We start from the raw sequence: 22163 nt of genomic DNA, 5'->3' as shown, positions 1-22163 counted from the left end.
GGGCTTCGGACTGAGGGGGAGAGAGGACAACATTTCTCTATATGCAGATGATTTGTTTTTTTTCTGGAGGATACAGGGAATGATCTGCAATGATCTTTCAGGGGGGAAAGAGGGTTAAAGGCAAGATAAGCAATGTGATACTTATTGTAATGTATTGGATAGGTCAAGTATTCCCATGTAGAGGGTATTTAAATGGGAGGGAAATGGATGCCCTACCACCCCTATTTATGTACTTGTTTAAATTACTCTCAATCCTCTCTGGCTGATGCTTGATGTTTTTATCATGTAAGTGTAAAATGTATTGCTATTTTTTCTTTTTTGTAATTTACTAATAAAAAAATAAATAAAAAAAAGAGATATGTCATTTGCACTTTAAAAAGGTCCATATGAACATAGATGTGGCGGCCCAGATCACTCCCCACATTCCCTTTTGGGAAAGTGTTGAAGGCAGTGCATAAATGTATCATTTAAAATGTTGTAAACACAAAGGTTTCTTTCCACCAAAAAGGGTGCAGGGAGATGATAAATTATTATTATGGGCAGCTTTAGATTAGCTAGTATTACCTATATATACTGTAGATAACACAGGATTCACCAGGCGACATGCCAGCTTATCTACTCCCTCCTGCCTAGAAAACTCTCCTATAGAAGACAATGGGGTCATCCCCTGTCCACTTTGTCTATGGCCCATGGTGGCTGCTGTACAGCAAATCTCTAAATATTGTTAACAACAGCTCAGGCAAGATGGCCTCCCGATAATCATGTTCAGGATAAAAAAAAATCTATAAAAATAAAATAAAAACAGATTTGAAAAACGTATATATGTCACTATCTTGTTTTAACTGGCAGAAAAAATGAATTTAGGTGACACGTTCCCTTTAACATTTTCAATTCAGTCATAAAAAACCTGAGGTTTTTCTTCCTTTTTTAAACAATCTTATAAAAAAAACACCTCGATAGGCTTACAGCCATTTAGAATACTACTAGCTTCACTGACAGATCGGACTAGACAGTACTGTAGATACATCCACATATTTACAGCTGTTATGGGGTTACGAAATTGTGAAACGGAATCCTTTGCCAATAAACCAGCTTTTGTTCACTTCATCCACTTTCTTCAGTGATCTCCTACTGTTTAATCTTGCACTGGAATAATCAAGTTACAGCAGATGTAGCAATAGCCTTTTACTTTTTCCCCTATAAATATCTAGCCTAACGCATTATTTATATACAGTATGACGGATCTCTTTTACTATTATCCCTCAGAAAGCAGGGGGGGGGCTGTCTAGAAAGCTGGCCCCGACATAAAGACATGGAATAAGCAATGCTAAATAATGCTGCACAAAGTTGCAGACAGTTCGGCTAGAGGCCAGAAAATGAATCCAATTTTTCATTCTGTCATAAATATTTCAGTGCAAACGTTCCTGATTTGCTGCAACTGTGGTTAAGCAAAGGGCCTCCATGTGAATATTAAAATACAAAGAAAAGGAGAAAAATGTGCAAAACAAAAAAAAAAAGGTTAGCAGCTAATTAATTCCTTATCATTTTGTGGAGCAGAAAAAAAAATTAGAAATATTAAACAGTGGAGCATCACGACACAAACAAGCGAAGAAAAAAAACATTTATCCTGCTCTTCCTTTGACAGTTTCTCATAAAATATCTGCAGTCCATCTATCTTTTAGTACTTCAGGCTCCTCTGGAGAGCAGAAAATAGTAGTTTAAAGCTCACTTCAGTGCCAGTCTGCAGGAGATTGCTTTCCACAGGACTCCTGCTGATGGAGGCCTAGGGGAAGAGGCCTAGGAGTTATTCAATCAGCTCAAGACTCTGGGGCGGCTGGGGGTCCTTTGAGGGCTGATTATAAAGCTGCCCTCCTGTTGCCAGCCTCAGAACAGAACAAAATGAGCAGCCTCTTGCTGAGCGGATTCTGCAAGAAGGAATTTCACCTGTCATGGAGTTTGTCAGAATTTCAGGATTTATCTTTGTGCAAAATTAATAAAACACCAGCCCGGATTTCAGGCTAACTACTCAGCTGTGTCATCTCATAGTGATCTTTCACCTAAAAAGACCGAGGAACCAAGATAAAGTCATCCCTGCCCTACTTAAACCAGGAACTTTTGCAATGTTGCCAGCAGTGCTGAAAAAAAACCCCTCATACTTGAAAGTTCAGTCAAGAACACAGACTGTGTGATCTAGGATAGAAACAATCCAGTTTCTAAGGCTCTCGATGCTTCTCTATTTTCTGTTCAGATTCCTAACTACCCAATTTCCTTAAATACATAATCGTTCTTTTCTATGTATATACTTAATTGTACAGCGGTAGACCAAAACATAAATTATAAAGAAAGTGATACAGAACTGAAATAATAATGATGAGAATGATAATAGTAGTAGTAGCAGTCAGAAAAAATACTATTAACTGCTCATGCTGTTACTTTATGTTGGAAACTAAATTTAGAAAATACAATTATGTTGTTTTTAGGTCCAACATAGACTGCTGATCAATTCATAATAAATCTTTATAATGCATGAGGCTCCATTTCCGAGCTCCAAATGCATTGCTCATAAACCTATAGAGTTAAATAGCAGAATATTGGCTACATGCAGCCACCAATAGGGGGAGCTTCTGAGTATACTGATTCATTAAAGGGGTTTTTCGGTACTTAGCTACTGATGGTCTATCCATAGGATTGGTCATTGATATACGATTAGTGGGAGTGCCAGGTGCCTGACCCTAACCAATCAGTTGTGTTGTGCAGCCACCGGCAACGAAAACTATACAGCGGACAAGACTCCATCCATGGTGTAGTTTCTGGTGCCTGTGTTCTGGAGGTCAGCTCCTATTCACTCATGCACAGCCACTACATAGTGGAGAGAACTTCCATCTCTGGGGTTTTGGGTGTCATAAACCCAGTGATCTGATTGTGATGATCCATTCTGAGGATAGGCCTTCAATATCCAAGTACCATAAAACCCTTTTAATGAGTTAAATAAGTAAGAAATATGCAATAAGCTCCTCAGCTATCACTGATAGAGACTGGAGCTCTGCTTTGTAAAAACAGAACTCCTTAAAAATATATCATAAATCAGGTTTCTTGGTTACAACATCCTGAGATTTTGAGATTAGATCTGGGGATGAAATTATATAATGAGATGTATGTGAGCCTGTTGCCCAGTTTTTATATTTACAGTATACAGGGGTTAAAGAAACAAATCAAGTGGCCCTTAAGCATAGCAATCAAGAAATGTATCACCGATGAATATCTTGTGCTGCATCATGCGTTTCTAATGAAAATCTAAATAAAGTCTTAAATTCTTATGTCCCTTATTGAATTCCCATAGTTTTGCTGCAGCCAGGCTTTGTCCGCTTTGCTACAGCAAAGATGTCAATGACTGGCTGCAGTGGTCATGTGCTGTTGACATTGCTGCAGTCAGGTAAGCAAATCCTGCCATTTCCCAGTGGTCCCGTTTTTGGTGTAACTGGACAACCCCATTAAAGTACTGATCTGTACATCCTTGCATCTATAGCAAGACACGCTAATTTCAGTTTATACAGAGGTTATCATACCAGTGACTTTCCTGCTTAAACGATAGCCTTAGAAGAAGTTTCATTTAGAGGTATCACCGACTCACTACACAAGCAAGGCGAAGGTCTGGAAAAATTTTGGGTTGTAGTTACATGAAAGTTAGATCCCAGTGCTGTCAAATGTCTGCTAGCCCACCAAATCGTGGACAGACAACTGTAGAGGGCAGATCATTATAGTTAATCATATTAAAATTTTTGTCTGTAGAGCTACAGTCCTGATCAAAAGTTTAAGACCACTTGAAAAATGGCAAAAAATCATATTTAGCATGGCTGGATCTTAACAAGGTTCCAAGTAGAGCTTCAACATGCAACAAGAAAAAATGGGAGTGAGACAAAACATTTTTTGAGCAAAACAACGAATAAACTGAAACAGGCTGTTTTTCAGCTGATCAAAAGTTTAGGACCACACCTCCAAAAAAAAAACTAAACCCCCCAAAACAGAAATCCAACTTCCAAACATGAACTCAGTAATGAGTAGCTCCGCCGTTATTGTTGATCACTTCAAAAATTTGTTTCGGCATGCTTGATGCAAGCATTTCCATGAGGTGAGTGGGAACATTTCTCCAAGTGGTGAAGACGGCCGAACAAAGGCCATCTACTGTCTGGAACTGTTGTCCATTTTTGTAAACTTCCCTTGCCATCCATCCCCAAAGGTTCTCAATTGGATTTAGATCAGGGCAACATGCAGGATGGGCCAAAAGAGTGATGTTATTCTCCTGGAAGAAGTCCCTTGTTCTGCGGGCATTGTGTACTGTAGCGTTGTCCTGTTGAAAAACCCAGTTGTTACCACACAGACGAGAGCCCTCAGTCATGAGGAATGCTCTCTGCAACATCTGGACATAGCCAGCGGCCGTTTGACGACCCTGCACTTCCTGAAGCTCCATTGTTTCACTGAAGGAAAAAGCACCCCAGACCATTATGGCGCCCCCTCCACTGTGGCGTGTAGAAAACATCTCAGGTGGGATCTGCTTGTCATGCCAGTAACGTTGGAAACCATCAGGACCATCAAGGTTAAATTTTTTCTCATCAGAGAATAAAACTTTCTTCCACCTTTGAATGTCCCATGTTTGGTGCTCTCTTGCAAAGTCCAAACGAGCAGTTCTGTGGCGTTCAAGGAGACGAGGTCTTTGAAGACGTTTTTTGTTTTTGAAGCCCTTCAGTCTCAGATGCCGTCTGATGGTTAAAGGGCTGCAGTCAGCACCAGTAAGGGCCTTAATTTGGGTCGAGGATCATCCAGTGTCTTGACGGACAGTCAATTGTATCCTCCGGCTCAGTGCTGATGAAATTTTTTGGGGTCTTCCACTTGACTTTTTTGTTCTATAACCCTCAGGATCATTTAAGAAATTCCAAATGACTGTCTTACTGCGTCCCACCTCACAGCGATGGCACGCTGTGAGAGACCCTGCTTATGCAGTTGCAAAGTCCTTTTGATCAGGACTGTATAAACAAACATTTTATAAGCACAAAATGTAAAGTTGATTTAAAAAAATAATAATTCTTAATTTTCCACACCAATAGTGTTGAACGAATTGTTCAAACACTTTGTCTTAATGCTGTCCGGAGACCTGTCTCTGTGGAGACAAAATTTGTTTCAGCCGAAGTCGTGCAAGACTTTGGTGAATGAATTCAGTAATCACTTCTGCATCTTTAAAAACATTTTAAAATAGCAATCTAAAAAGACAGATCTCAGATGGAAATGGCACAAATGGGTGCCAAATGTGCAACAGGATCCATTTTTTTTACAGGACCCTCTAAACAACTGTATCCCGTGCATAACTGATGCACAGGATATGTTTTTTTTTATGTTCTTCTGATGAATTTGAACTCCCCCTTAATGGATGTGTTTTAAAGAAGAACATGCAAAATAAAGTGAAAGGATAGAAAAACATTCCTCACTGCAACCCAAAAGTCATAAAAACCACATACAATTTGAGAAAAATACAGTCACATTAACAGTTATCAATGTCTTCATGTAAACGGTAAGAAAAACACACATTCAGAGTTACTGACTCATGTATATTAGTTCTCTTTACTGCCAACAAGCACAAGAAATTTCTATGCAGAATAAAACATCCCACAGAGTGACGGCATGCAGTGAAACCAGGACATAGGAGATATAGGGTGCTCTCAGCAGGTCCCTGCAGAAATGCATTAACTCCACATGAAAATAAGCAAGTCCCATAGCAACCATCATGAATTATAACTGAACCCATGACGCCAAGGTCTGAGTGCTAATCTCACATATGCTTTGCCAATGCTGTTAGAAAGAAAATATGATGAATCTGTTGTAAAGTAAGGCAGGAAAATGCAATTTATAGATTGGACAAACATAGAAATTGGTGGTATGGTGCATCTAATAAAGGGTCGTTATAAGTGCCTAAAACCACCACACACTTTTTTTAATCTCTTATTTCTAAAATATATATAAGCAGCTCTGCTGGAAAGCCCCCAAACTTGGACAATACAATGTTGGCATTATATAATGAGGTGGTCTGCACTGGAAATTACCTGAAATTTACATGTGGTACAGCAGAATTTTGCTGCAGGTTTTGTCCATTACAATATAAAAAGTTATTTTTTTCTGCAAAACCTGCAGCAAGATCCAGCTGTACCACATGTAAATTTCAGGTCATTTCCAGTGCAGACCACCTCATTATTCAGGTCTATTTTAAAGAAGCCTGTTTTCTAGATTTCCCATCTAGCTGTAGGAACAGAATAATTCATATACAGATAAATTCAAAAATATTGCCAACATTGTATTGCCCAAGTTGGGGGCTTTCCAGCAGAGCTGCTTATATATGTTTTAGAAATAAGAAATCTAGAATAAATCTACAAACTATTGGATGCTGCATTTATTTTTATTTTTTTAATCTTGAAGAAGCTGTATAAACCCTTTACACTTACACTACTTTGTTGAGGACATATATTCTGTGTGGAATCCACACTGAAAACTTGCAATAAATTCTGTTTGTCACATTGGAATGAATTAGGAGTTATGCATATCTCCATTGGAGATCACGTTGCACCTTTTGTCAAAAATTCCAAGAAACAGGGAAGCATGCTGCTATTTTAATCTTGTAAAATGACAGACACCATAACAGAAACCTGATGTACCCCATTATAGTCATTAGGTTCTCATGGACACCATTGGTGTCCATCAAATAGAAGTTGAGTACCACACCAATTAATACACGTATTTATTACCCCATGCAATGCTGCAGCTCCAATAAGCCTTTATCAAGCTTGAAGATGTGGAAGATAGAGCGCTACCTCAACCTCTGTTTGCATGAGGTGGAGGTCTCTGGACTTGCTCCTTCAAGGCTTGCGCCTTTCTATAGTATCTTGTCCAGTGCTGCTGAACTCTTTTAAGGTGATTTGGTGTTCATCATATACTCCAAAATACAGCACTCAACCAAATGCATGTATAGGTGCTTGTCTTCTTACCCCCACCTCCCCCCACCACCACCAACAGGCAATCACAATTTAGTTATCCAAGGAAAGATGTCACTCCATTTGGATGCAGCCAAATAGTCATGTTTTCTAGTGCAGCTTTGGAAGCCAAAATCAGGAGTGGATCGTAAAATGATAAAAAAAAAAAAGTATAAACAACAGTTAGGACATCTCTTCTTTTTTAAATTCAGTCCTGGTTTTGGCTTCTAAGACTGCATCAGGAAAACCTGACCATGTGGCTGTACCACTTGTTCACTGCTTCAGTAGCGTCACACCGTGTTCAGCAAGTATGCAATGTTTTGGGCCGTAAGTTTTGAAGCCCTTTATCAAGCAGAGCATGGTGTCACGTCAGGGATGTGAACTAAGCTTTTTCTAGGTTCCAAAACGTTGTCTGAGATTATGCTGAATGAGTCTGGCTGCAATTACTCATAAAACAGTTTCTAATGATAATCCAAGACTGTTACAACAATAGAAAACATAAATTGGAAACTTTTGAATGAAATTAATGGGACACTTGCAGACATTTCTACAAGAAAATTGCCAAGTGTGAACATACCCTTACAGGTAAATTGAGTCTGTCATTCTATTCTATGGACTAAATCCCAAGAATAGACTGCTATTGGATAATACAGGGAAAATGTCTTGCACAAATTTTTGTAAAAACCAGAACAATTCACAGCGAAAATTGACAGCCATCAATGCATGTTTTTTACCGTTAAAGAAACTATTTTCAAAGAAATATAAATGTTCTGTACTCCATAAAAGTCCATATTCTCTCCTCCCACAATCCCTGTAATGGCAGTGCCTATTCGCTTCTTTGCAGCCATTTAAAATTACATGGTTTAAAGGATTATTTCACCCTGCCTATTCAGTGGAAGCTTAAGACCTTAGTTTTATTTTCTTGTTCTAAATGAAGACACCGCAAGCATTGCTTTTAAGCACAATTCATCTTCCCTGCAACATTTCAGCCTTTTAGAGGAAACTCAGCGTTCTCCATCTCTTTCTGGCTTGCTTCCTCTTAAACTCTGGAGCCCTACTAGGTATAGCTTCAGGGCAGAAAGGATGTTACACGCTGTGCCGAGCTGCAAATACTCCAATAAAAGATAGCGCTGTGAATTCCTTGTATGTTCAGGTTGAGACTGGTGCTGCCTGATTGAACAAACTCAATCAAGAGAAGACAATCAATATTTCTCAAGATATGCAGCAGTCAACAGTTTCATTCAGATGTCCAAATTATCAAATGCGAGGCTACATCTGGATACTGCTGAAATTATTATTATTATTATATTTTCTTTTTAACTAATAAAAATGTTCTTGGTGCTTCGAAGTCATTTGACATTCTCAATATGTGCTGCCAATGGCACAATCTGCTGATCTCCTGAAGCAAAAGCAAAATTTGTGTTGTTCAAAAAAGCAGGAAAATGCAGGATTCTTTGTACCATGAGGGCAACAGGGTATTTGCACCAGGGCTGCATCTGCCATGAGGCAAGATAAGCATCTTGCATCAGGCGGCAGCCGACCAGCCTCTAGGGGGGTGGCAGATTGTGGCATGGGCACAGGAGCCTACGGCTCCCATCCCCGCTGTTCAGCCTAACAAGCCGCAGACCTGTAGGCCTGAATCCTATGAGTAGAATGGCCCAGGAAGTTGTGATGACATCATCCTGCGCGGGGAAAGGTGGCACAATGACATGGTCATGAATGCCTGTGTCAGAACACAGGTGTTCTTGATCATGTCATTGTGCCACAAGAGACCAAGCACAGGAGATCAGTGTAATATTGTTGAGCCTTCTTGCACCAGGACACAGCAACTCAGGCTGGAAGAGAAGAGAACAGGAGTCAGGTGAATATTTAGATTTTTTTTTAAATGTGGGGTCACTACAAGCTGGAGCAATACTGAGGGGGTGGCATTACAGGCTGGAGCACTACAGTGGGGCGGCATTACAGACAGGCCTGAGTACTACAGGCTGGAGCACTACAGGGGGGCATTGCAGGCTGAAGTACTACAGGGGTAGCATTACAGGCTGGAGCACTTTGGATTGAGACATTACAGTCTAGAGCACTACAGGGGGGGTGGCATTACAAGCTGGAGCACTAAAGAGAATGGCATTAAAGGTCGGAGCACTACAGGGTGGGGGGCATTAAGGGCTGAAGTACTACAAGGGGGACATTATAGTCTGGAGCACTACAGGGGGGGCATTATACTACAGGTGGCACTACAGGGGGCATTATAATACAGGGAACACTCTAAGCAGGTATCATAAAACAGGAGGCAATACATGGCTATTATAGTACAAGGGTTATTAAACATATGGGCACTACAAGGAGCATTATAAAGCATTATAATACAGACGGCACTGGAGTGAAGCTTAAAACTGCAGTTTGACATTATAAATACTGGGGCCCATGGGAGGGGCTTTATAAATACTATGGCTACTACAAGGGGCATTATAAATACTGGAGCCACTATAGGGGCATTAGGGGCATTATACAGGTGAAACTCGAAAAATTAGAATATCGTGCAAAGTTCATTTATTTCAGTAATGTAACTTAAAAGGTGAAACTAATATATGAGATAGACTCATTACATGCAAAGCGAGATATTTCAAGCCTTTATTTGGTATAATTTGGATGATTATGGCTTACAGCTTATGAAAACCCCAAAGTCACAATCTCAGGTCCTCTTTGCTCAGGAGGTACGGATTAATTAGCTGACTAGAGTGGGACACTTTGAGCCTAGAATATTGAACCTTTTAACAACATTCTAATTTTAAGTTGCATTACTGAAATAAATAAACTTGTGCACCATATTCTAATTTTTCAATTTTCACCTATAATTACTGAGGCACTGCAGTGGGCTTTATTACTACTATGGGCTCTATAGGGGTGCCTTATACAAGGCCTTGTTACTGCTGGGGCACTATAGGGGGACCTTTTTGCTACTGGGGGCACTATAATGACATTACTAGAATTGGGGGTACTGTGGGGGCATTATTATTGAGCACAATATGGAGCGCACTCTGCTAATGGGGGCACTCTTGGGGTGTATTATCACTATTGGTGGCACTGTTGGGGACACTATTACTAATGAGGGTACTCTGGGAGAGAAGTAATACTATTGGTGGGACTTTGGGTAGCACTATTACAATGGGAGGACTATCTATCTGCTGCTATTATATTATTCAGAATAATGAAAAAGTGAGGGACCTAATATGTCTGTGTGTCAAACGCTGCAGAGACGTGATGCAGCTGAAAGAAGTAATCTAAATTATCTGGTCTGTATGGAGAAGTTGATAAAAAAGAGATCTACATCAGAGATGACATCAATAGGTATGTGCTACTGTATTTTGCTTTGTGTTATGTAGTGCTGTATGTAACATCCATCCAAATCTGTCTTTAACAATATGGCTTGGGGGGAGGGAAAGGGGCACCATTTAAAATTTTCCCTCAAGCAGCACAAAGGCTAGTTGTGCCCCTGATTAGCACCCTTATCAATCCTCAGGTGGTGATAAAGCAGCTGAATTCAAATGGCATTTGTCTAAACTTTAGGGAACCACTGTTTTATAACAAAAAATATTATTAATTATTACAGATGAAGTCCAGGCCTCATCATAAACCTAGATCATCCTCCGGCAGTCCACGCACCTAAACATTAGTCTACGGCAGCTCTGACCAATGCCTACTTTCGTAAAAGTGACGAGGGAGGTGTAAAAATGCCACTTGCGACTATTTTTTTAAAAAGTGGCAAACACTCAAATTGCATCCTGAGGGGACATCAAACAAGGAAGCGTCCAGCCTTGGTGTTCAATGCTGGACATTTATTTTACGTGAAATGTTAGCATTATTGTGACTACAAGGGGTTAAATCTATGACTATGCTTTGCTTACAAAAATTACATTATTTTCTATGTAACTTGAAACTCCATGAACATCAACCTTGGCGGCATTGCATGCTGTACAAGTGATGTCTTAATCTTAAAATCTAATTAAATCTAATTGAAACTAGAATAAAATAAAATAAAAAAATAGGAGGGGTGCTAAACCATTACCATAAATAGCAAGGATACAGTGCTACAGTATAATAGTTAGGATCTTCTCATCTAAGATTACGTACATTTCTTTATACACACACACATCTATCTATCTACAAAGTATATATAGACAGGCTGAGGAGAATGTACATTTGCTGTCAACCTAAATGTGGAGACAACATCCTAAAATTCAACTAAGTCATACAGGGTAACAAAATAACAGAAAGCAAATAAAAAATGAAACGACACACTGAACTACAGAAGTTTTTTTATTACAGCTAGTACCCTGCAGGAAAAATAAAGGGGAAAAAATAACGGTTTATTACAGATTTTGACATGTTGGCTGATAGAATCCTCCACAAAACACGGAGACTGGCTATAAAGCCATCACTTTTACTCATCATAGAGCCTTGTTCGCAAACTTCTATGTCATTGATAACCTCAAATTACCTCCGGACCATAATAAACTCACAGTAGAAAAGTGTATAATGTTCTATGTATCAACTGGGATGAATGGAAGATAAATTAAATAGAAAGGCAAGGTGAAAAGAAACAGTCAAAAAAATTGTAGCTTATGACGCTACGTTTGTGAATATCCGAGACCAACTAAAAGGAAACCCCACTGACTACAATTGAACTGATACAGAGCTTGGCCGATTATTTCAAAATTTCAAAGTGATGCAGCCTAAAATACTATTCTAGACAGCTACTCATTGAATTATTAAGAGTTATATTACATTCTGCAGACAAAGTTTTGGTTAGCTATTTTTATTACAGCTTTGACCATTCACTGCTCAGAAATACACATAACATACTATAACAACGCACAAATTACTTTTAACATCACATAAATACATGATCTACAATAGTGTTGCTCAAACCGTGAGGTGCCCAAAAAGTGTTGGTGAGGAGCCTGAGTTATTGGGAAGCAATTTTTACAGAAGTGATTATATGCTGTTAAGGCCAGCACTGTATTTAGAGTTTTTGCTGCCCTAGCCACGTTTAGTGCTCACATCCCTTTTACTTCTGCTACACCTGTCTATTGACTTGAGGGTATATAGTAGTTACATAAAATGATTATGACCATGCAGTAAAAAACGCTGTTGAAAACGCACTTGGTTTTAACATAATTGCTGTAGTTTTGCAATGTGGTTATTGGCCATGCAATTTATACAAGTCAAATACATTATGTTACATTGCATGCCAAATAACCACATCACAAAACTGCAGCAAATCCAGTAAAACTGAGTGCTATTTTAGACACCTTTTTAAAATGCAATGTTGACTGTGTGATCAAAAACATCTCATGTAAATATACCTTTATACACTGCCAGTAAAATATAAACCTAGAGCACAAGTCCAAAGCCATCTCAGGCCATGCATGGTCCAAGCTATGGTTGGAAAAATCAGCTCTGATTTTCCCTCAGAATTCATTCACTTAAGAAAAACAAACGGGATGTAGATATCTACTGTGCATGGTCTGAATAAAAATGTGACCATGTCCACAGGCCAGAGCACAAACTAGCTTAAAGAGGACCTTTCACCTGTATAAACAATGTTAACTGAGTATGCTGCCATATAGAGCAGCGCCCGGGGATCTCACTGCACCTACTATTATCCCCGGGCGCCGCTCCGTTCTCCCGTTATAGGCTCCGGTACCTTTGCTTCTTAAGGTATAGTAGGCGGGTCTTCTCTTGTCCTGTGGGCGTCTCCTTCTCCTAGGCTGCAGCGCTGGCCAATCGCAGCGCACAGCTTACAGCCTGGGAGAAAAAAAACCTCCCAGGCTGTGAGCTGTGCGCTGCGATTGGCCAGCGCTGCAGCCTAGGAGAAGGAGACGCCCACAGGACAAGAGAAGACCCGCCTACTATAACTTAAGAAGCAAAGGTACCGGAGCCTATAACGGGAGAACGGAGCGGCGCCCGGGGATAATAGTAAGTGCAGTGAGATCCCCAGGCGCCGCTCTATATGGCAGCATACTCAGTTAACATCGTTTATACAGGTGAAAGGTCCTCTTTAAATTCATTTCTCTGAATGAGCTAACTTTTGCTACGAGTATGGCCACCTTTACACTGTAGCTGCTACATTTTTTTATTTTTTTTGGGCAATGTACATATGGGTCATATACTGGCCTCACCTTTCCCCTCATCTGACTTCTCTGATGTCTCCTTATCAGTTACTTTTATTAACTGTAGCACAATGTCAGGGGATTTAATCCTTACCCTGCCTTCCTGAAGAGAATACTGTTACATTAGCTGTGGGTAAGCAGTGTGAGGGGTAAATCTCCTGACCTGTACCTACAATAAAGAAAAATTTGTGATAAGGAGACATGTCAACTAGCTCTGGTAAGCAGCACTAGAGGAAATTAGTCTTTATGGCGAATCAAATTTTTCCTGAAATTTGGATGGAAGTCAATTAGTTTGGCTTCGATTCGCTCAACACTAGTATCAAACTAATAAAATTCCAAGTTCCAAAAAGTAAATCTGAGAATATGGTCGTGCGATCATAATAATCACTCCATTGAAGATTCTGCATATTAAGGGTATGCGTGCATGATTGTGTTTTTTTTTTGGTGCACTTTTTGATGTATTTTTCAATGTGTTTCTTTTTAAACCAATAGGTGTTTCCTTCAATACAAAATAGCATTTTCAGCTCACAGAAAACCCACAAAAAACGAGAGGACGCTTCCCATTTCTTTCAAAGGGAGATTCAATGCGGATTTCACCCCAAGATAGTGGACAATGCTTCTTCCCAAATTGAAAAAAAGCAAGTGCTGCTTCTCATTGAAGTGAATGGGAGAATGTTTTGTAGTGTTTTTGGAGCTGCTTTTGAGGATTAGAACGCCTATATGTATGTAGAAAATGTACAAAACAATTTAAAACAATTCAAGTCATATGAGAAGAATTAAAATAGGGCATGTACCACAAAGAGTAAAATCATGATGCTAAAATTCTCATGGGTATTGGTTTTCATTGCTCATCTTAATACAACACACACATTACCTGCAGCTCAGTCTGGAAAAAGAATTTCTGTGGGCATTGTGTGCAGTCATAGATCTTGTCCTCTTGTCCATGAGCCGAAAAAATATGCTGCTGCAATTTATTTGCTTGAACAAATACTAAAAGAGAGAGAAATATCCGCTGAATATGGTATACACATAATAATTTGGTAAGCAGTGACTCGAACCATAAGATCTTATTTACTGATAACAAAAATAATATCGGATCTATTGCTTATGTGATATAGTACATAACCTTAGTGGTAACCCAGATCATAGTACCAAAAATGAAATGGTTGTATATTGGGAACTATAGACTGGGGATATGCTACCATGTTGGCCGTGGCACAATGTCAAATATTGCTATGTAGCAGTGCAGCCATTGAACGGAATGGGGTCTGCTAGGCCCTGCTAGGCTGCCGGGGAACACATGCATGCCCAGGGGTCAACAGGCTTCACAGGCAGTGTTCTCTCAATGGGTAATAGAGCATAAATGGTTTTGGAGTGTGATTATGAGTAGTGGCAATAAGTGGTATTGTTCTGGTGAGGGCCTTGCAGTGGATCTTGTGTTTTTCTTCCAGATATGTTTTCATCAGTGGCCCCCAACCAGGTTTCTCAGGGAGACAGAGAACAGAAAGACCTGTCACTTTTACAGTAGGGATGGCAGTGATTTCAACCTGCTCATAGGTCTTTGGCCAAATAGTCAACATATCTCAACCAGAATCTAGTTCCGGGCAAGAATTATACAGTGCTTTGGGGTAGGAATAGATGCATGAGTTCCCTGAGACTGATAATTGTTGAGTAATTCCTCCATGGTAATACAGTTAGGAATAACTGATAAAATATAATTACTATTTAACAGTCATATATTCTGGTCACATTTATGTCGATCCATCGGCCATATAGTATTCATGCCATGAAGACCTCACAAGAGTCTCTGAACAAGCCATTAAACATACACAAAAGACGTATTATGATTTTATTTCTATGCATTGATCACTATGGTAGGTGCATTTAATATTCAGGATCATGTATATATCCTCTGAACAAGACGCAATAAATAACTACATGAGTAAACATGAGAACAATTACATGAAAAAGTTATAAAATTGTATCCTGTAGAGATACTCCAGGGCAGAGATAATAAAATGGGAAATCACTGGGTTCTCTTTGGACACATTCAGATCAGCTAAGCTTACACAGAGAATGCAGGGGTTTCAATAATACAAACATGTTCAATTTTAATGACTACAAAACAAGGCCCTAAGAATGTGTAACACTTTACCTGGGAGACATGTTATTAATAATTAAATTGTATATGCCACAGGCAGAATTTGGGTTGGCAGCACTGACTTCTGATGGATGCTTGGTGCACTGTGACCTAAAAAAAAAGTTTGTGTGTAGAATATGTATCATTTCGGAGAACATTGATTAAGGATGCTAGCGCTCGACTCTGACTCCAGTCTTAATATTAAAATGATTCTCATTTCAAGCCAGCTTAAAAAATTAGGGTATTGTTTGGTGACTTAAACATTTTAATTACATTTTCTCATTAGACTAGAACCACTAATGAGAAAAAAATAGCAACAAGTTTTAAACTACATATATTTCAATCTTGCTTAGATGAATAGACTTACTTCTAACAGATAGCATGATAGTCAAGCAATAATTGATGATGTTTATGTGCTAGATGGTGCTAGAGCATGGCCTATGCATATGCTGGATCCACTCAAAAGGACTGTAATTATATCATTTTGCATTTCCTTAGATCAGTGGTCTGCAACCTGTAGCTCTCCAATGGTTGTACATCTAAAAATCTTACCATACCCTGTCAGAACACATTGGGAATCGTAGTTTCATAACTGCTGGAGAGCCTCAGGTTGCCTTAGAAGTTTTTTTTTGTATACCGTAGCAGTCATTTTTATATCAGGGATGTATGGGTTATGATCACTGGGGTTGGGGCTAGAAGCTGCGGTGTGGTTGTTGTGTCTTTTTTCTTTTTTTTGTCTTTATTTGTTAATTTTTTTTACAATTTCAGCCCCCCATATGGTCATACAAGACCTTTGGGGAACATTTAACATTAGATCTGGGTCTGCTAAGTGCGTGAAGAGATTCAGGTGATCACATGGCCATTGGGACCGGTGCATGAAGCAACATTGCCGCTCCCTGATCTGTATACACAGAGCTTGAAAAGAGTGAAAGAAGGTGATAAGACATTCTTCAGATACATAAATGAAATAAGGAAACTAAAACAAGGAATTACAAAATTTAAAACAAAAGAAGGAATGTATATGGAAGAAGATAAAGAACTAGCTGACTGCCTCAATGAATACTTCTGTTCAGTTTTTACAAAGGAAAATGAAGGAAAAGGACCTCAGTTAGGGAGGAAGACTAATGAATCTTTTAAAGCATGTGTCTTTACAGAGGAAGAGGTTCTAAGTCAGCTGTCTAAAATTAATACAAATAAGTCACAGGGGCCTGATGGGATACACCCAAAGCTATTAAAAGAGCTCAGCGGTGAACTAGCAAAACCATTAACAGTTTTATTTAACCAATCACTGGCAACAGGAGTCGTCCCAGAAGATTGAAAATTAGCAAATGTTGTGCCCATTCACAAGAAAGGTAGTAGGGAGGAATCGGGCAACTATAGGCCAGTAAGCCTGACATCAATAGTGGGGAAATTAATGGAAACCATATTTAAGGAGAGGATTGTGGAACATCAAAAATCCCATGGATTGAAAGATGAAAAACAACATGGGTTTACTTCCGGGAGATCATGTCAAACTAATCTTATTGATTTTTTTGATTGGGTCACTAAAATAATAGATGGCGGAGGTGCAGTAGACATCGCTTATCAATAAATTGCAGTCTTTGTGCTTGGACTCCGATATTGTTGAATCGATTAGGCAGTGGCTGAGGGACAGACAACAGAGGGTTGTAGTCAATGGAGTATATTCAGACCATGGTCTTGTTACCAGTGGGGTACCTCAGGGATCTGTTCTGGGACCCATATTGTTTAATATCTTTATCAGCGAAATTGCAGAAGGCCTCGATGGTAAGGTGTGTCTTTTTGAGGATGACACAAAGATTTGTAACAGGGTTGATGTTCCTGGAGGGATACACCAAATGGAAAAGGATTTAGGAAAACTAGAGGAATGGTCAAAGATCAGGCAACTAAAATTTAATGTTGATAAGTGCAAGATAATGCATGTGGGGCGTAAAAACCCAAGAGCAGAATATAAAACTAGTAATACAGTCCTAACCTTAGTATATTAGGAAAGGGATTTAGGGGGTCATTATTTCAGAAGACTTAAAGGTAGGCAGACAATGTCATAGAGCAGCAGGAAATGATAGCAGAATGCTTGGGTGTATAGGGAGAGGCATTACCAGTAGAAAGAGGGAGGTGCTCATGCCGCTCTACAGAGCACTAGTGAGACCTCATCTGGAGTATTGTGCTCAGTACTGGAGACCATATCTCCAGAAGGATATTGATACTTTGGAGAGAGTTCAGAGAAGAGCTACTAAACTAGTACATGGATTGCAGGATAAAACTTACCAGGAAAGATTAAAGGACCTTAACATGTATAGCTTGGAAGAAAGACGAGACAGAGGGAATATGATAGAAACTTTTAAATACTTAAAGGGAATCAACAAGGTAAGAAAGGAGAGAATATTTAAAGAAGAAAAACTGCTACAAAAGGACATAGTTTTAAATTAGAGGGGCAAAGGTTTAAAAGTAATATCAGGAAGTATTACTTTACTGAGAGAGTAGTGGATACATGGAATAGCCTTCCTGCAGAAGTGGTAGCTGCAAATACAGTGAAGGAGTTTAAGCATGCATGGGATAGGCATAAGGCTATCCTTCATATAAGATAGGGCCAGCGGGTATTCATAGTATTCAGTATATTGGGCAGAGTAGATGGGCCAAATGGTTCTTATCTGCTGACACATTCTATGTTGTTGAGCGTGTGTACAGAGTAATAGGGAAGGCAAGGGGGATGAAAATCGGTCCCTACCTTCTCTGTGGGGAGCCCTTCTGTCACTGACAATAGGCTCCCAACTCCTGCAGCTGCAGGAATATTGTGAAGCTGCGATCTCTGCAAGGACGTTTAGACATCCATGGAGAGATATGAGGCGACTGTTCAGATGAATATAGTCTGAAAGGGGTCGACAAACAGTCAAATACCAACGATATCTGAGATAAAAATATATATATATATCTTCACATGTCTTATAGTATCAAAAAACCAAACCCAATACCCTGCAATTCACTTGTAGAACTATGACACATGAAGGTTTATGAAAATGGAAAAACAGCTTCAAGAAAAGACATAAGCGAAAACAGGAAGATTTTATAGATTTTATAACTGAGCAGCAGCATCTGTAAACATTACTACAACAGCAAAAATCTGGCAAAAAAAATCTCAACGCATTTACCGTAAAATAAAGCATTTAAAAACACATAAGATATCACAGGGGTGATGCTTTATAACCTGTGCAATAAGCCCCACAGTAGCTTATTAGAGCATTACGAGTGTTGTCAATAAGAAAATCAATTTCACCAAAGGATTTCTAGCCCTCTGCAGTATTAAAGAATTGACATATTGGATTGAAGGCATAACTCCTATGCAGAAGGAAGAATTTCAGGAGGGTGTGGAGTAGTCGCTAGAGATGGCTGCCGGATTCTTTTGAGAATATCTACACACTGACGATTGCCTTTATTACTGCAGGAAATGTAGACTTTCCACCTATTGGGCTCACAATAGGCTTTGCGTAGGTGCAAAAAAACTGAAATTATGTTTGCTGAGGGCAAGCGCCGTCTTATCGGCTGCTTTTTTCCTACATGGTGTAGTAATGAAATCTGCAGTTCATTTAATCTCTGTGTTAGGCATCTTATTCTCAGCTCTCACACCATAGACATGTTAATGCCAGGTTCAACACTAGATGTCGCTGTCTGAGCAGCTCTTCCCCTTGGCAAACTTCATGAGGCAATAATACCCATAATGAAGGGTGACACTTGCATCACTTTAACTGGTGAAATGAGATAATAAATTGTTGTTTTAGTAATTCTGTACTTCTAGTCTTGTTTAGATGGGATACTCTCACTGGTTAGATTGGCTCAGATAGTTTAAAGAAATTAGAATTATTAAACATAGCTTACATGTTGTGTTGTGCACAGATGTAGCAGAGCTGTGTTATTTCTGCATTGTGATAAGGCACTGAATTTTGATGGAAACTCGATAAAGCATTAAAGGGGTCGTCTCCCTTCAGCAAACGGCGTTTATCATGTAGAGAAAGTGAATACAAGGCAATTACTAATGTATTGTGATTGTCCATGTTGCCTCCTTTGCTGGATTCATTTTTCCATCACATTATACACTGCTCGTATCCAAAGGTTACAGACACCGCTGCAGCACAGATAGGAGGTGGCCGGGACAGGAGCTGCTGCGCATGTGTGCCTATGCGCACTCCCACAGTCCCGGCCACCAGAGAGGCCGGCGCTTTTTCCTATAGTGTGCAAGCACGGCCACTGCTGATGTATTGCAGGGTGTATGTAACCCCTGGAAATGAGCAGTGTATAATGTGATGGAAAAATGAATCAAGCCTGCAAAGGAGGCAATATGGATAACAATACATTAGTAAGTGCCTCGTATTAACTTTCCCTACATGATAAATGCCATTTCCTGAAGTGGGACAGTCATATGGGATCTGTATGCTTACAAGTCGGGAGCAGTGTCTTTAGTCATTGTAATTGCATCTCCATGAATGTTCTGGTGTTCCCAGCATGGAGCAATGACATTGTGTATAACTAAGTGACCACTGCAGCCAATCACTGGCTTCAGCAGTCACATGCCATACATGCTAGCATCACCGCTGGACGTTAATGAGAACTGGGCTATAAAACAGTACAGTAAGAACTCCAATGGATGTGTCAAAATGTAAAGTACACTGCAGCCCTGGGGTTTATCGATAAGAGGGAAGAGGACACCCTGCATCGACTGATATTTTGCTAGGTCATTGGTGAAAGAAGACGCTTCATTTCATTTTAGGATTAACCCTTGTTGTGTACATAATGAGAAGATTCTAGTAACATTTACCTGTAAAACAGACGGGGCACTTAAATGTGCCTCCCATTCCTTCAAAGCTGTGTTCAGTAAGATGACACTGGAGTTTTGCTGGGGAGTCAAATGACTGGCTGCAGAGCTTACACTCATGGTTCAGACCTTCATCTATGAAAAAACAGAGGTGACATCAATTACATGAAATAATCCCAAGAGACATTAAACATAAAAGCAAAATAAAGCAATAAACATGATTTCTGAAGATGGGAATTATTCTGGAGCCAAGATGGAATTTTTCCTCTTATAGACGGCAATTGGCATCTATCGCATGGGGGGTTGCCATCCTGTAGGATTATTGGCTGGACTTTATGGATCATCTATGTTAGTCATGTGATACTGGTTCAGACAGAATGTGTGGATATGCTATGGTGTAGCATTCAACAAGGTAAAGGGGATTCTCATAAGTGAACCTCAGGAGGTGACACTGTTTCTCACGGAATAGACCAAGGCTATGCTCCACGGGAAAAAAGTATGCAAATCACCCAAACCAGAGATTCTTCCAAAAGTTACAGTGACCCATCTGTGAACAGACTTTGCTAGGTCTTTTCAATGAGAACCAATATTCCCTGAGCTGCATCCAACTCATCTCAACCAGTACCCTCCTCTGTATGCCACTGATTTCATGGCAAGATATTCTATAGGAGGGCGCATCATATGGCAGCACAAGGAGTGTCTATATCACCATACAGAGTCCTAAGTATGCATATAAGACTCAGGACATGTTATTTATGATATTACCAGGTATAAATAGAAGGTTTAGAGGATCCGTACTATACATTACACTATGCATACTATTTCAGTATGAGGATTTCTTCACTTAAAAACGACATTTAGAACGTCAACTTCTTAATTGTTCAGTTGTCTCTGCCAAAGATACCTATTTATAATAATATTAACCGTTGGCGCTGGAGAGAAGTAGTTAATCTCACTGTAAGCACTTGGCAAAACAGTTTAATAGCCCATCCACCAATATGTTCCTTTAACTACCGTAGCGCACATGACACAAATGTTGTAAACGTAATGGTATCTGCCTCATCAAGCTGTCATTTCCACTAAGCTGCATTGCTTTGCTTTCTCTATTTGCAACCAAAGACGAAATAGCGTGTTGGCAGAGGCAGGCCTTGACGGTGACTATATGCGGTTCAGACCTTTTAATGTTGAGGCCTTCATGGTCAATCACATGTATAACTTGTATCTATGAACAATGTACGCAGACAAAAATGATGACACAACTGATAGGTGCTTCTGTGTTACTGGATAACAATATGGTCAACACAATCATCTGTATATTTCACATACCCCTGTGGTATCCAGTATGTTGTACATGGTTACAGGACAAGTATCACATTTTAGAAGAAGTAATAGAGTACATATGTTCTGCTAAGTCCCAATATAAGGTGGTACTATAGTGTGCAAAAAAAACTATAGCATGTGGTCAACACCACTTTAAGCCAGGTTTGTGTGGTCCACATTTCTACACTGTCTTGGCCAACATTGGAGTGAGCGGACTACAGCTGGGCAGGAGGGAGGTCTCGCACATGCAGTGTCCCAGGTGGGGTGGGTACTAATGCTGAGGCTGGTACCAGGCTGTTGCAATTGACTCCCAGTACTGAAAAGTCCTGGGTTTGGACGGTAACATCATTGGCTATAATGCTTTGTGATCTCTAGGAGGATGCTGCCAAGCACATTGTGAGAGGTGCGTGTCTCCAGCCTCACCAGCTCCTGAGGCAACCAGAGCCTGTGCGTACTACCCTGCCCTAATCCCCCACCGGCTTGTGAACACTGAGTTGGGTCAGTGTCCAGTATTATAAAAAAAAATTGCAGGGAAGAGAGATGTACATTTCACTCAGTTAGGCCTCTTTCACACTACCGTTTTTTTTTTTCCGTTTTGCGGGCCGTTTTTTGCGTTCCGTATACGGAACCATTAATTTCAATGTGTCCGCAAAAAAACCGGTATGCATTCTGTTTCCGTGTTTCTGTATCTC

General features: G+C 39.8%; 1 protein-coding gene across 4 annotated transcripts in view; it reads right to left on the bottom strand.

Moving 5' to 3' along the window:
- ZNF521 (zinc finger protein 521) overlaps positions 1–22163 on the bottom strand; it is a 342518-nt gene that overhangs the window by 22809 nt on the left and 297546 nt on the right. For all 4 annotated transcript variants that reach the window (XM_040432538.1, XM_040432541.1, XM_040432540.1 and 1 more), the window contains 2 exons: positions 20155–20286; positions 14061–14176 (listed from right to left, as the gene is read on the bottom strand). In XM_040432538.1, coding sequence (XP_040288472.1) covers positions 14061–14176; positions 20155–20286 — 248 coding nt within the window. The remainder of the gene's footprint in view (positions 1–14060; positions 14177–20154; positions 20287–22163) is intronic.

This window comes from Bufo bufo, chromosome 5 (assembly GCF_905171765.1).
Source record: "Bufo bufo chromosome 5, aBufBuf1.1, whole genome shotgun sequence".
Taxonomy (NCBI): Eukaryota; Metazoa; Chordata; class Amphibia; order Anura; family Bufonidae; genus Bufo; species Bufo bufo.
This window is presented reverse-complemented; position numbering and strand designations above follow the sequence as displayed.